This window comes from Gadus macrocephalus, chromosome 1, assembly GCF_031168955.1.
Source record: "Gadus macrocephalus chromosome 1, ASM3116895v1".
Taxonomy (NCBI): Eukaryota; Metazoa; Chordata; class Actinopteri; order Gadiformes; family Gadidae; genus Gadus; species Gadus macrocephalus.
Genome location: NC_082382.1, coordinates 15,799,987 through 15,815,130, shown reverse-complemented (window position 1 = coordinate 15,815,130; position 15,144 = coordinate 15,799,987). Strand labels below are relative to the sequence as shown.

Genomic DNA, 15,144 nt, shown 5'->3' with positions numbered 1-15,144 from the left:
CATGAATATATGAGCATTTAAAAGACAAAAGATAAAAAACAATACAATAGGTTTATTATAGACCAACTAGTTTCCACACCTTTTTCATTTAGTTAAAAAACGTTTAAATACATATTGACGTACTTTTAAAGTTGTTTCAAAATAGGAAACGTTTAACAGGTGACCACGGATGACTGCCTTCTTGGAGAAACGCACGGTCATGCTGCCCTCTGGTGGTTACAAAGGAAACATTTAGACATTGAGGACAAAGCCGTTTATTTATTTTTCACCATTTATCACAATGTTTGCCCCAGCCTCTTTCTATCTTGAAAAAATATGCTTTTCAGTTAACCTTTATTTTCACAGATTAGCAAAACAGCAAGCAGTCTTCGAAACACTACTCCTGAGCCCTTAATACAACATTATCGTAATATATCTTTGAAAAGAGCACTAAACATGAACGTAGACAGAATATATCTTTTTTTTTAAACCCACAATGTATCAAGCGTTGTGGTATGTATACCTTAGTAACCCAAACAAAGGACAAATCTACCCAAAATTCTTCTTATTATTATTATTATTATTCAGGAAAACGTTCAAACTTTGAAAATGAAAAAGAACACTTCAGCAAATTAATATTAAATGCCCCAAATCTTGTTTTTTTGGTTCTTCCCAAACTTAAGTTGAGTTTGGGCCTTCATTGGCTTCCGGCTCCGGCGTGTTCATTCTGGAAGAAAAAAGGAGAAAGAACTTAAGAAACGAGACCAAACAGGTTACCTCAACAACACGTTAACATGCCACCATGGGATTGGTGATGCCATCATCGCATGGAAAAATCAATAACCTAAAATAAAAGCTTTGCTTCAACTCCTACATCTACCCAGCTACACAGTAATAAAACAATCTAATTTGAAAAGATTTAACCACATGGAGCGATAAACTGAAGGCAATATATTATTACCTGAGCGTTGCACCACCGTTCAAAGTGCTTCCTGGCCATCCCCAGGCTCTCCTCATCAGTCCTTTTACAGTACACCTGGATCAACCACTCCTGAAAGTGTTTTGGGATGAGCGTGGACGCCTGCGGACAGGAGCCGGAACAAAGAAGAAGCACAGTCAGTTAGACACATAACAGGTTCAGTACAGCGTAGGACTACCCAGACTAGAGCTAGATATATTGGTACACAAAACACCTTAACATTGATAATGTTAACAGTACATAAGCTTTTCTAATCATGATGACCATGGAGGCTTCCTGGTTCCTATCATCAGAGAAAAGCAGATCTTCTCATACTGTAATGCAATGGCGAGCCGTCCATATAAGATGTGAAATGTCCAGGCGTATTGAAGGACCACAACATTTTTGTTCAAACACATTTTCAATGTTGTTTTTTAATTAACAACCATTATTTGTGTGAAAACACTCGTTTTAATTTCCCTCAATTTTTTTCATTTTGGAAAAACACTGACTACAGTTGTAACACTGAGTTACGATGTGCGTCTACTCTGAAATGCTCCCAGTGTTAAGCTTATCTCACGCACTGTAATGCCAGTCTAAGATGGTGAAATCAGTGTTTACTATTCATCACAATAACCATTATAAATGAACATATTATCTCTCATATACATATATGTTTATACTGCACTGACATGCTTTTAAAAATGATTGTGTTCAATGGCAAAGTTCTTACCTGGCCCCTGGGGATCTTGAAGGCCCTGTTGGGGTCACTCTTGCGGTAAAAACGTACGTGATCAATGGGATCCTTCTCCTTCATGCCATAGTCCATCTTGATAACCTAGGAGACACCAGAGGGAGACATTTCACCATTTACTGACACATGCATTGCGCTGCAGAGGGATGAATATACTGTAGTATATGACATAGGTTGATCATGAAAACAAATAAATTAAAGGTATTTTTTCAATTGAATGTAGAGACGTATTTGTCACATACATAGTTTAGGGTATATATAATGTATATTTTGTATAATATAATTTTTCAGACTGCTTAGTACAACAGCAGCTAACTGGATTTCTGATATCTTTCATCTGCCCGCCTGGGCCACGTCCCAGAATTTGCACTCCTGGATCATTGCATACCAATCGGGGCATTTCCTCCCTGATTGGTTCAGAGAAGCTATCTTGCCTGTCAATCACATGAGTTAAACGCAACACTTCAATCCCAGATAAATGTAGGGGGGGAGGAAGCAAAGAGAGAGAGGATGTTTTTGGGTTGCTCTCTGTCTTTAGACTTTTACATGTTTGCCTTTCACATTGTTGAAAGGTAAATCAAAACTGCCTTCTGGGATTTGCAAACCTGATCCCCACCACAGACCAACCACTAACCTCTCAAAGGGAACCTTTAAAATCAGCATAGATTTGATATCACTAAGGCACACTAGGGGCCCTAATTTAACGGTCTGAAACGCAAGTGGGAAGCGCAAAGCGCAAGTAGCTTTGTGGGCGGTTCTACGGCGCTATCGCTATTTTACAGGCGGATAAATGACACTTGCGTCGCGGCGCAAGTGTCAAAAGGGTTGGTCTGAAGCAGCCTAATTACCCGTAGGTGTGGTTTGGGCGTAACGTCCAACAAACCAATGAGAGTGCCAGCTCCCATCCCCTTTAAGAGCCATGAGCGCATTTTAATCGGACGAGTTGATATTTTGACAGCGCGTCTGCAGTCTCCGATGAGACAGATGCACATGAATTTCAAACTGCAAATGGCTCAGTTTATTGCCAAATAATATGGCCTAATTCACACATGGAATAAGGGGTTTTCTTCCACAACTTCAGAAATACTGAGTCTTCAAATACATTTCGCCAAAGAAAACGTATATGATATAACATATGATATGCGGTAACTGTGGTTCCATTTAATGATATACGCAATACATTATAAACATTGTTTCTTATCAGTATTGTATGCTATCCTAATATGCATGTGTCCCCGCGGTAATAGACATTGCCATTGATTGTATTATGCGTTACGTGTTTAGTTTGCGTGTGTTTAAACAGAGCACACACGCGCGCCCGCATTCATTCATTCTTTTTAACACTCACTCGCGGTAAAACAATGTTTTTCACGATCAAATACTCATCAATCCTAAAAGTTATGGGCATGTAGGCCTACACGATGTCTGTGTCAAGAAAATATGTTTTTGCTGTACGGTGTTTGCAGATGCATTGATTTAAAAGTACAACTTATTACCGCTGCATCAGCTGTTCTTTCCCAAATAATTTACCAAGAATGTGCGGCCAGAGCTATAGAGAGAGAGAGTTGCGACACGCTATGATCTCGCCGACAGGGTGGTCACGTGGTTGTCACGTGGTTCATGTAAGCCTCAATAGTTCCAAACACGCCGCGATTTCAATGTTATTCTATGGGACGACAGCAGAGATTTCAATATTAAATGGTAAATATGTATGAAAAAATAACATACAAGTATTTGTCTGACTGTTATTGCATTATTGCATATTTGTAAATGTCAGTTTTACATTTAGAGCGGTAGGGGGGCAACTGAAAGCTATCTATAAGTACTATTACTTAGATACGTTTTTAAGTTTTGGAGGGAAAGCTTCACGTTCGTGTTAGCATACTGGCCTAACCTTAACTTTTACCTTACATCTGTGTTGAAATCAAAGTATTCAAGATGTTCTACCATGATCATTTAAAGATATAAGCCACACAAAGTATCAAATATATTAAAGAATAACAACTCATTACACTTGGATGAATGAAATTGTAATTTTTTTTATTCAACAATTAGTGTGACAAGAACAAGTGATTGCGATTGTGTGAACAGATTCAACAATGGACACAGCAGGGAACACTATATACTTAGGGCAAACCATTAACATATAACGTTGCAAATATACTATACTTTATGCCGTTACAATACTTAGAATAGCCCTGAGCAAATTCAAAATGGGTTTAGGAGGGAGGATCCTCGTTTGGTCATGAACTCTGACCTCTAACCTATTCTCAAAAGTCGGGGCATAAGTGGTTGAGGAACAGTTGTTACCCGCTCTGTGATCTTCAATGGTGTCATGGTTCATTGGTTACAACTAACATTTTATAGATAAATGGTCATACCATGGTTGGCTGTGCAGCATTTGGATGCCCCAATCTGTCCGAGAAGGGTTATCACATGTACGGCTTCCCCAAGGACCAAGAGCGCAGGGAGAAATGGATGGCAATGGTCAGCCGTCAAAACTTATTGACAGTCAGCAACAGTCAAAAACGATGTAATGTTCAGATCACTTGCTAGCATTTCAAAGGGCATAATAATTCTAAGTGTAGAGAATTATGACTTTCCAATGATATTTGAAGTGCAATGGAAACTGATCTTACAAGCCTACCTACAGGTACACTTTGGAAATGACAGATTCAAAGCCACAAAAGTAGATAGGATGTTGAAGTTGAGGCCCGATGCAGGCCCAACAGTTTTCATCCATCGCCCTAAACCGAAGAGGAGGAAACCCCCTTCTGTGAGGGTGCCTCCGGAACCAAGTGCAACGGACCACACATATTGCACCAAATTAAACTTCGGTATGATCCATGCAGCTAACAATATTCCCCATTTCATGTAATTCAAGGATAGACTACACTCCTAATGAGATTACATAATTCATATTTGTACATTCAGTTTAAAAAACAACCAGAAGGCAGGGATTCTCTGAGGATTTGCACACAATGTAGATAATCAACACATTTCTACCCAATTAACAATTGCCGGTAGATCCATTTATAAATTGTATTGGTTTCTGATTGTGGCAGATGATTTAATTCACATTACAGAAATTTTTTGCTTTAATTCATTTTATTACATTGGAGATGACAGTAGTTGCAAATGCAAAGGCAAAATACATATAACAGCAACATTACCTTGTAATTATTACAGAGATTGAGGGAGAAATTGAGGTGGATTTCAAGAGCGTTGAAAAGGACATCACAGGAGACGGAGAGAGCAATCAAGAGGTTACATTGCCAGGGGCAGGTGATCCAGGGGCAGGTGATCCAGGGGCAGGTGATCCAGGGGCAGGTGATCCAGGGGCAGGTGATCCAGGGATTTGTGTGCCGAGGGCCAGTCAGTCAGGGGTCAACAGTGAAGGAATAACTTTTGCCAGGGCCAGCTGCTCCAGGGACCAGACTGCCAGGGACTGATGGGGCGACTGTGGAGGACCTAATAAGGCAACTAGAAAAGGAAAAATTAATGAGAAGGAGAGCAGAGAGGGCTATTGCAAAACAAAAAAGAATCAATTTGGCACTAAGAAAGATAATCAATTTGGCACTAAGAAAGAGAAACAATTCAGTCAACAAGAAGTTAAAACGAAAAAGCCATACAGGTTAAATTGACCGCCCATCATAATCAGCATTGTTGAATCGGCGGCATCTGTAGGGCTTCATGTGCTGAACATCACCCTTTCCAGGATATAATTAAACAAACACTGTTATTTCTACTAGCTATCGCATCATAAAACCCGTCCTTAAATCAACCTAAATTATCCTAGTAATCCAACATAAATAACTAACTAAATAAAAGTTAGATTCACTAGTACTGAACTTTGTAATTGTTGGTGTAGATACCATCACATTGTGCAGTCGAGCTAACAAACTAGCAGGCAATCGGTCGTCTACCAAGATATAAATATATATAATTACGCTGTGCATATACAAATAAATATCAGTATATGCATCATAAAAGGTCCTGATACAATATAGACAGTTGACAATTCAAAGGAGGTAGCTATTTAATCAATTTACCCCTGGAGATACCTTCAGAGATGGTGAAGTCGAGCTAACAAACTAGCAGGCAATCGGTCGTCTACCAAGATAAAAAATATATATAATTACGCTGTGCATATACAAATAAATATCAATATATGCATCATAAAGGTCCTGATACAATATAGACAGTTGACAATTCAAAAGAGGTAGCTATTTAATCAATGTACCCCCGGAGATACCTTCACAGGTGGTGAAATCGAGCTAACAAACTAGCCAGCAATCGGTCGTCTACCAAGATAAATATATATATAATTACGCTGTGCATTTACAAATAAAGATCAGTATATGCATCATAAAGGGCCTCTGATACAATATAGACAGTTGACAATTCAAAAGAGGTAGCTATTTAATCGATTTACCTCAGAAGTTACTCGGCGGCCAGCAATGGAAATGAACGGTCTCCTCCGCCGTAAAATGGTTGTTTGGAACTATTCGAGGCTCCATACCCCGGAAGTAGGCGCTACAACGGAGTCCAATGGAAGTGTCGCAACTCTCTCTCTCTATAGCTCTGTGTGCGGCTAGGTAGATGAGAGAAGCAAAGTGTATGCGCGAGGTGCACAAGCAATCCGTATGCATCTGATGCGCATGTATGCATCCGCCCTTAAAATAGCATCTGAACAACGCGCCACTGACTTTAAACCAGGTATTTCCTGGTCAGTAGCGCAATGGTTTTCAGAAACGTCAAAATACCGTTTGCGCCAGAACACGCCTCCTCCTTCCGCCGAACCGCCCCTTGGGGCGCAAGATCATTCCCTAATTTACCGGCGAGTGGCGCAGGTGGCAAAAGAGCGCTCTGCGCCAGTTGTAAACTAGCAACGACACATGCGCCAGTGACTAAGTCACTTGCGCCGGATGCAAGATAGGGCCCTAGGAGTTACTAGGAGGACTTACATTGACAATGAAGTCGTCTGGCCTCAGGTTATTGCCCTGGGGTTTGTCCTGGTCACCTGCCAACTCACGACGCATTGCCTTCAGGGAAGATCATGGAAAGATTGAAAAAACAGTCATGGTTTTGTTCCTCTGCCACGTCTAGCACAAACACTCTCTCTCACACACACACACACACACACACACACACACACACACACACACACACACACACACACACACACACACACACACACACACACACACACACACACACACACACACACACACTCCACTTCCGCCACCTAGTGGGGCCAGTCTCCTCAGTCATCTCCTGCTCTCGACACACCTATGTGCAATCCTCCATCAACACCCAGTATATCAAGCCCGGTTTTCAAGATCATCATCACTATATTGTTGTTTCACACACAGTTAGTTCCTCGTCCCTGGCCCCTCCTCGTGTCTAGATATCTTAGTCCTTGAGTTCCGTCGCTCACCCTTACAATCTCCTCCCTGTGAACAGTGTTGCCAAACCCTCGCTGTCTGACTACCAATCAGGCTACAAGCCTGCCTCAACATATCTGTTGATTCTCAGTAAAGACACTTTTATTAATACTCTGTGTCAGCCTCACTCTGTCGAGCATTTTGGTCTACTCGCTCACTTCCCCTCCCCCCACACACACACACACACACACACACACACACACACACACACACACACACACACACACACACACACACACACACACACACACACACACACACACACACACACACCTCTGTATCCTCAATCCTGTCTTTTGCTGAATAGAACTGGCCCACACACTTGTAGAGGCGACGGCTGAGGATTTCCCTTAGGATCTCGCTGGCCTTATCCAGATCCTTCTTCTTCACGGCCTCATCCAGCTCATCATTCTCCCTGGACTCATCCAGCTCCGTTGAGGTAGGGAAGAGGATCTGTTCGAAGACGTTGTCTACAGGGGCATATATATATATATATATATATATATATATATATATATATATATATATATATATATATATATATATATATATCCACACACATCAGAAGTGACTTACAGTACAACTTAGAATAAGGAGCAGATAGTGGTGAGGCATCTTGCTTAAGGAAGCCTCAGGGTAGGTTTACCCTTGGGGTAAGAAAGAATTAGTCTTTGACATTGCAAAAGGCAATACCCAAGCCAACCACAGCACAGTGTGGTCTCAACACTCACCAGTCAGCTTGGTGTATGCCACCATGTCATATATAGCTTCAGACATCTTGATCCTTTTCCCTCCTTTCCCCTTGAATGTGAGGTGTTTGTCTGCCAATACAAATGCCTCGGTGATCCTGGTTAAAAAAACACAACCAAACTCAGTTTGGAATACAATAATTGTAGTAATTATTGTAGTACCTAGCACAGACACAATACTTACATGACCTCAACACTGTTTTTTACTTTGTGCTGGTAGGCTCTTCTGTGGAGACAGTTTCTTGTGTGGAAAAAGTCATACAGATTGCCCACTTCCTGTTGAATGAATACCCACAGTTATGCTTAGTTAAATATAGGAACAATTAGAGAGCTGCTTCAATCTGATTAAAAACAGAAGTCTGAGATCATTTGACCTGCTCTCTGGTACAGATTTGCTTCTCCTTCTTCTCTGCATCTTTTTCTTTTTCCACCTCACACACCCTGGCGAACTTGATGAAGCGGTGGTAGTCAAAGTTATTCTTGATGCCCAGGTGGTGGCAGTCTCTGAAACGAGGAACGGAAAGGATGAATACATTGACATGATACTGCAGGTTTACTTTTACAGGTTCTTGCTTTGTTTCTCCATTGATTGGTTGATCCAGAGAGGAAGATGTCCCTGGCAGCTGTGGCTGTGTATTGAGTACGGTTAGGTCACTAAGGAGATTTTCAAAGAATATATTAAGAAGTGGTGCAGTGAATTCTGATACCAGTCATTATGGAGCAGGAAGGTGTAGAGGGGTTTACAAACAGGTAATGGGTAAAAAAGGTGAGAATATTGCGTGGACAGAGGAACCCTGACGGCTATGGAGGTCTGGTTGCATGGCCTTCTGGGAGAAAAATGTGAAAGATATTCGCTTTACATGCTCATTTCTAGTTTCTTCACAGCCTTCAGGGGTTAAACCAAAGCTATTAGGATCTTTTTTTTTATAACATCACTGACTCCGTTCCTCATCTCACTCAAGACTCACTTGTTCAGAGTTTACCGACTCTGCACATCATCGCTAGATCGTTGTTTCACACCTAGCAGTCAGTACCTCGTCCCTGGCCCCTCCCCGTGATCAGATTGTTGGTTGCAGTGTTCCGTCGCTTTCGCCAAACTGTCTTCTCCCCGTGTCTAGTCTGCCGACCATCCTGTTGCCGAATCCACGCCTGTCCGACTAAGCGGCTGTTGCCAAACCCTCGCCTGTCTACCTGCCTGCCATCAAGCTCGTCGTCCCTTTCCCCGCCGTAACTTATTTGTTGCTCTCAGTGAAGCCCCTTATTATTTGCTCTGTGTCGAGCATTTGGGTCCACTCGCTCTTCTCCCCCATAACACCCCCTCAAAACCCCTCATACTGAAAACAACTAAAATAACTGACTTTATTGTCTGTCAAGTCAAAGGTTCTTCTTATTGATATATGGACCTCTTAACAATGACCTCTTAACCATTCATGGTTAAGAGGTCCATGTATCAATAAGAATTTATATCCCCTATGATATCCACTATAATTATATTATTATTATTATTATTATTATTATTTCTAAAAGAGTCACTTACAGTCTTGTGCAGGCATTTTTAACCATGGTAAATGTAGTAGGCCTACTGTAGTGCAAACTCTGGTTGGGAGTGTGGTCCTCTATGTCCTAAATTTATTCCTTTGTATTATTGAATTATATGTTGGCCTAATATTGATTTCTACCCTACATCCAATAGTCATCTCTCAATTGAAATACATTTTGGTATTTAAAAATATGACCAACTAATCATATTGGGAGGAATATTAGTATTAGGGCATCCAACCCAAAGCGATATGACGCTACATACCTTGCCTGTTAATATAGGAAAAACCTTTTTTGGCAGGCTATTATTTATTGCAAGGCATGAGGTACAGGGTTCACTCATATATCCAATCAAATAAAAGACAATCTCATCTTAAACCAGGAAACTCTCATTTATAGATATTTTGTTGTTGGAAAAATCTTTGCGCTTGACAAGTGGAACAGGATTTAAAGATGACCTCTATAATACGGCTAAACAGATTTGTGGAATGAGATCAAGTTAGCGCACTATAACTACGCAATTCCCGCTAATACAGCTAAATGAACATTTGGGATAAAGCCATGAACCACCCAGCCACTACAATATCCTGCCCCCAACGGACCCGCACCTCAAATAATTGATGGCTGCAGTGAATATCTTGCATAGTTCTAAAGAACATTGGCATGAACATCTCACACCATACACAAACAAGGTTAGTGACCAGAGTAAGGACTGACCTCGCAAAGTAATCCCATTTGTCCACATCGATGCCGTTCCTTTTGTTGGACACAATCTCATACAGGAAATACTTCTCCGGATTACGGCCTTTGTATTCCAACTGTAATGACAGTACGAGGAAACGGTCAACAGACAAATAGAAATAGAACATAGCAATATAGCAGCTCACTTCAACAGAAACCCTTTTTCTGAGTCCTGTTGGGAGAGTACCATCGCTTCTGTTGGGAGAGTCATGGTACATTCTCTTCTGTTGGGAGAGCCATTGTTTCAACCCTTCTGTTGGGAGAGTCATTGTGCACACCTCTTTTTTTGGATCATGAGGGTCGGTCCTTTTCCCAAAGATCAGCTCCTCGATGAAGAAGAGGTCCACTGGCAGCTCCAGCCCGTAGCCCTTCATCACCGGCTCCAGGTTGTTAACAGCAATCAGATGGTTTAACATGTCTAGCGATGCCTTCTCGTGCTGCAATGACACACACACGCACAGGTTGCTCAGGTGTCCCTGAGCAAGACACCTCACACTTACCGCTTCCAACCTATAGCGACCTACGACATAGCTGTCGCCTTGCATGGCGGACACCACCGTCAGTGTGTGGATGTGTGTAAAGCACTATGAATGCATTCCACACACACATCACCTCAACTTGTTCTCTTAGTTTTTATGTTAACAGAGCTGCAGCAACATACTCTTTAACAGTGCAATCGCCAACCCTTCAGCTGAAATATTACTGCCTGACAATGGATAATAATGTTCATCATATGGTAGACTGTTGTACTCTGAGCTTTTGCTTTAGGCAAACAAAAAGTTTGCTTGCAACTTAAGGACTGAGGACCTGAATATAATATGTAAATTAATATAGAACAAGCTCTATAAAATATGTTTAATGAATTGCTGCAAAGGCAGTTGGTGGACTTCAGAAGGGGCCAGGCAGTGGGATAAATATCGATTATATTCTAATACTAATTCTTATCCTTGTTGGGTTATATGCATTGAAGAACAGATTCTTGCTTAACACTGCTAATGAAGTGAAGGAAAGGGTACAGTTTCCAACTTTCAATAATTTGCATGAATGGAGAAAACTGTATCAAGAATGTGTTCAGTGTTTTGCAGAAAATCCTTTCATGAGTGTTCTGCTTAAATTATAGTTCTTTAGGAGCTATAATTTGAGTATTATCTTTTAGAAATGGCAGTCATCCACCAGCCATATTCATTTTATACTTTAAACAATTCATGGCCCTTCCCTGATTGATTCTGGATTTTTCTTGCCTGTCAATCACATTTGCACCAATGGCGTTATCATTTAAATGATTGAGATTAAATTAATGATTTTGGGTTGGAATACTGAGGCTGAGGATAGAAGGTAGTAGTTCAGGAACGTTAGGCCAGATTGGCTTGTTTTAGCGTGTTGCCAGATAAGGGTCTTTGAAATGTCTCGGAACAAACTGCGAGGGGAATTTTGGGGAAAGCAGTTGGTGAATCCTTCAGTACCTTCCATTTGACTGGCAAGTCTGGAAGTACTTTAGGAATGAACATCCCATCAAACAGATGGGAGAAAGGTCCGTGTCCTAGAGAGAGAGAGAGAGAAATATGTTCAGAAATATGGAACCATTCATTATTTACCATCCCATCATTGATAACGTCAAACAGAACTGGTTTCATGCTCACACAGAAACTGGCCTATGTTGTATGTTTTGAGGTAAGGGTTGGGGTTCAGCTCTTGTTACTCACCCAGATCATGGCAGAGGCCAGCGATTTGCACACAGAGGACGTCTCTGTCATCGATCTTCAGTTCAGGCTGTTTCTCTTTCAAAGATTTAGCAAGCTTTCCAGCCAGGTACCCAACTCTGCAAACAATAAATTAACAAAGATGCTTTAATTGATAAACGTTGCCTCAGAGAATCCGGTTAGATACAAACAAAAGTGACCAGTATAAGATAACCCAGTTAAACGCTGCAATATAAGTGTCAGTTAACCCTGCCACATGCCAGTGGGTGCCAGCCAGGGGTGTGTCTCCTCCGACACCAAGCCAAAGGTAAAAGCTATTCTATTGTAATTGGCAAGATGTTTGCATGCAGATCAGCTGCTTAATGCCAACATGTCAGAGCTCCTCCTGAGTGTCTGTGGTGAAGGCTGGTTTGACCTGTGTGCCTGCTTTGATACTGAATGCACCCAAGGTGTGCAGCCCCACCCAGTCCCAGATTCAAATCAATCTGACTATGACTCATACCAGACTTCAGCCACACACGCTCCCCTGTAAACTTGGTTTGGAGCCTCAAACACTGGTTTTCTACCATGTCGGTTTGAGAAACAAGCATATTTTGACAACATACTTTCCCCCAAAAATGTTTGGTAAGAACAAGCAAAAAATAATACTGCCATTCGCCCAGAATCTGCCCCACGAGCATTTGCAGCCCAGGTTTGGACGTTTTGTCTTCCAACTAGGTATAAAATATACCTAGAATCCTAAAATCTAGTAAAAGGCGAATCATCTTGCAGTTACTTGTACGATGTCTAAAACCCCATTTCAAGCCTCATTGTAATTTGAAGTAATGTCAGCATGGATTCGTTTGTATGAATTCCAAACACATTTTTGAAAGATCTTTGGTTTTCAACTTAGTATGCTTTCAGACCCATCAGAATACCTCAATAGTAGTTGGTTCAACCTTAACCCATCAAATAAATGTCAATGTAGTTATATGTTGTTTTATCTTTAATATTAACATATTCACAAATTATTTAATGATGCTCGTACACAATAAGCGCAAAGTTTAGCATAGGTATCCATGTTTTTCCTAATCTGGGAACCAAACTAATCTGCAAGCTCATGTTTTATTTGCTCTGTCATATTGTGCGGCCCTATTCCTGGCTGGGCTTGGTCCAATAACAACAATTATCAAATTTGGGGCCAAGATGGCTGCCGCTGATGTGTCACGTTTTGTTGCTCGAACTGGAAAGATGTTAGCCAATTGAGAACAATAAATCTTCCAAAGTTCTTAAAGGTCCCATGGCATGAAAATCTCACTTCATGAGGTTTTCTAACATAAATATGAGTTCCCCTAGCCTGCCTATGGTCCCCCAGTGGCTAAAACCTGCGTTCGGTGTAATACGAGCACTAGGTGTTCTGCTCCCCTTTGAAAAAACAGAGGCTCAAGCGTGCTGATTTGGAATGTGGTCTCATATGTCGTCATAAAGGATCTAAGCCCCTCCCCTTTCTCTGCCTTGCCCGCCCAGAGAATTTGGCCCACCAATGAGACACGACGAATGTGGCGAGCGCCGAATGTGAGTGTGTGTGATTACACACACTGTAACGCAAGTGTTTGCTGTTGGTGTTATGGCGCATAACACGTCGGTTCTTTGATGTCTCTTGTATTTCCACAACGAGACTGTAGTTGGGGTTATCTCAGCCATGGTTGAGAAGGAATTGGGTGAAAGGAACTTTGGCTTTGACTCCCTGAAGTACATGAACTGCGACATGCTGCCTGCTGCCGGTTGCTTTCGGGAACTTCTTCAAATACTGTGTTTGAGGCCTACTAACATCTATATTAAAGCATCCATAAAGTAGCATGCCATGGGACCTTTAAGTAGTTAGTAACATCTAGCACAGCATGAAGCTGTCCGCCAGATCTCTTTACGCTTGAGTCACGTTTTTGCTCTCGAGATTCTAATTGGGAATTTTGAGGTTCAGGACTGGTTTGTGGGGTATCAATTTGGGAATACCGATTTGCTGTGCTAACTTTGAAAAATTGTCAGACACATGCCCGGCATAACTCATGATGTTCCACTTGTCACCAGTTGCTTTGTGGACATGTGCGTGCCATCTGGTGGTAAAGATATTAGTAGTACGATACGGGATTTGACTAATTATCAAAATGGTTATAAAGATGTTAAACTGGCCTAACCCTTGTACAAGGTGTCCACCTGACGCACACACACACACACACACACACAGACACAGACACAGACACACACACACACACACACACACACACACACACACACACACACACACACACACACACACACACACCCAATGGAATGCTCGAAGCGATTATGAGATGCTCCGGGGAAAACGTAGTAGACCCCTCCGAGCTGCTTGATGTTTCTCAGTCTTTGGAATTGAGGTGTGTCTATGATTTTGACCAGCAGCGGGTGGAGTTCAATGTGTCCGTGGATTGGGTCATTAAACACCTGAAAGAGAAGAGCAGAGATAAAACATTGCTAAAAGCTGTCTATACCGTTGTACCGTGGTTTTGAAACCAAAGAGGGTTGGAAAGCATAAATGCTGAATACAGGGTTTATCGTTTTGCATTATGCTTCAAAGGGGTGGAAAATTATTTTGGCTCAGTAAGAGTTTGTTTCAGCAAACCTTAACAATACAAACTTTGAGCTTAGCAACCATTTACTGAGTCTTAACATAAATCTGTCCATGGCAAAATGCTGTTAACTTGTAACATGACTTTGTTACTTTGTATATTACCTTTTGAAAGCTGGGATCATTAGGTCTGGAGAAATAAAAAAAAGGAGTGCATTAATAAAGTGGATCGGAGAAAGAGTAACTTAGACAGCACATTTGATTTGTCCATCACGGTTAATATTGTGAAAATTATCATGCGAGAGTCAAACACTTAAAACGTATTGATAAAGTAAAACATTGCAGTTGATTTATATTTTAGCTGAATGAGAGAGAACACAACACAGCTATCAGTAGCTTGCTTGAACAATCCTACTTTTCAGAAGGTGGTCTTTGCAAAAGATTGAATTTGGTCAGCCTGCCAAACTAAGGTGTCTGTATGCATCCAACAGGAAAGCCTGTACCTTCAAGAAAACTATCATAACATACTGGGACTACGGAGAATGGCCACTCATAGGATGCAGACCAAGAAAACATTTGGAAAAATAAAATATGTCTATGTATCAATCCAAACTGAGGACACTACAATCTAAGAGACCAAACATGGTTGAGAAACTAGGTTGCATGATGTAATATAACATTTTTATATTT

The 15,144-nt window shown here is 41.2% G+C and overlaps 1 protein-coding gene and 1 long non-coding RNA gene across 9 annotated transcripts in view; one reads left to right on the top strand and one right to left on the bottom strand.

The window, feature by feature from the left end:
• Nucleotides 1-230: 230 nt before the first annotated feature.
• The window catches only part of LOC132455270 (deoxynucleoside triphosphate triphosphohydrolase SAMHD1-like), a 117,316-nt gene continuing 102,402 nt past the window's right edge, over nucleotides 231-15,144 (bottom strand). For 3 of the 8 annotated variants that reach the window (XM_060049146.1, XM_060049107.1, XM_060049142.1), the window contains 14 exons: nucleotides 14,620-14,644; nucleotides 14,170-14,330; nucleotides 11,871-11,986; nucleotides 11,631-11,707; nucleotides 10,446-10,604; nucleotides 10,144-10,244; nucleotides 8,262-8,391; nucleotides 8,072-8,163; nucleotides 7,870-7,985; nucleotides 7,412-7,608; nucleotides 6,659-6,736; nucleotides 1,671-1,775; nucleotides 941-1,060; nucleotides 231-706 (listed from right to left, as the gene is read on the bottom strand). In XM_060049146.1, the coding sequence (XP_059905129.1) occupies nucleotides 677-706; nucleotides 941-1,060; nucleotides 1,671-1,775; nucleotides 6,659-6,736; nucleotides 7,412-7,608; nucleotides 7,870-7,985; nucleotides 8,072-8,163; nucleotides 8,262-8,391; nucleotides 10,144-10,244; nucleotides 10,446-10,604; nucleotides 11,631-11,707; nucleotides 11,871-11,986; nucleotides 14,170-14,330; nucleotides 14,620-14,644 (1,507 nt within the window). In that variant the 3' untranslated portion in view covers nucleotides 231-676. The remainder of the gene's footprint in view (nucleotides 707-940; nucleotides 1,061-1,670; nucleotides 1,776-6,658; nucleotides 6,737-7,411; nucleotides 7,609-7,869; nucleotides 7,986-8,071; nucleotides 8,164-8,261; nucleotides 8,392-10,143; nucleotides 10,245-10,445; nucleotides 10,605-11,630; nucleotides 11,708-11,870; nucleotides 11,987-14,169; nucleotides 14,331-14,619; nucleotides 14,645-15,144) is intronic. The other 5 variants (XM_060049171.1, XM_060049160.1, XM_060049153.1 and 2 more) reach the window with 3 other exon arrangements.
• The window catches only part of LOC132455380 (uncharacterized), a 61,176-nt gene continuing 59,748 nt past the window's right edge, over nucleotides 13,717-15,144 (top strand). Inside the window, exon 1 of the long non-coding RNA XR_009525212.1 lies at nucleotides 13,717-13,821. This is a non-coding gene — a long non-coding RNA (uncharacterized LOC132455380). The remainder of the gene's footprint in view (nucleotides 13,822-15,144) is intronic.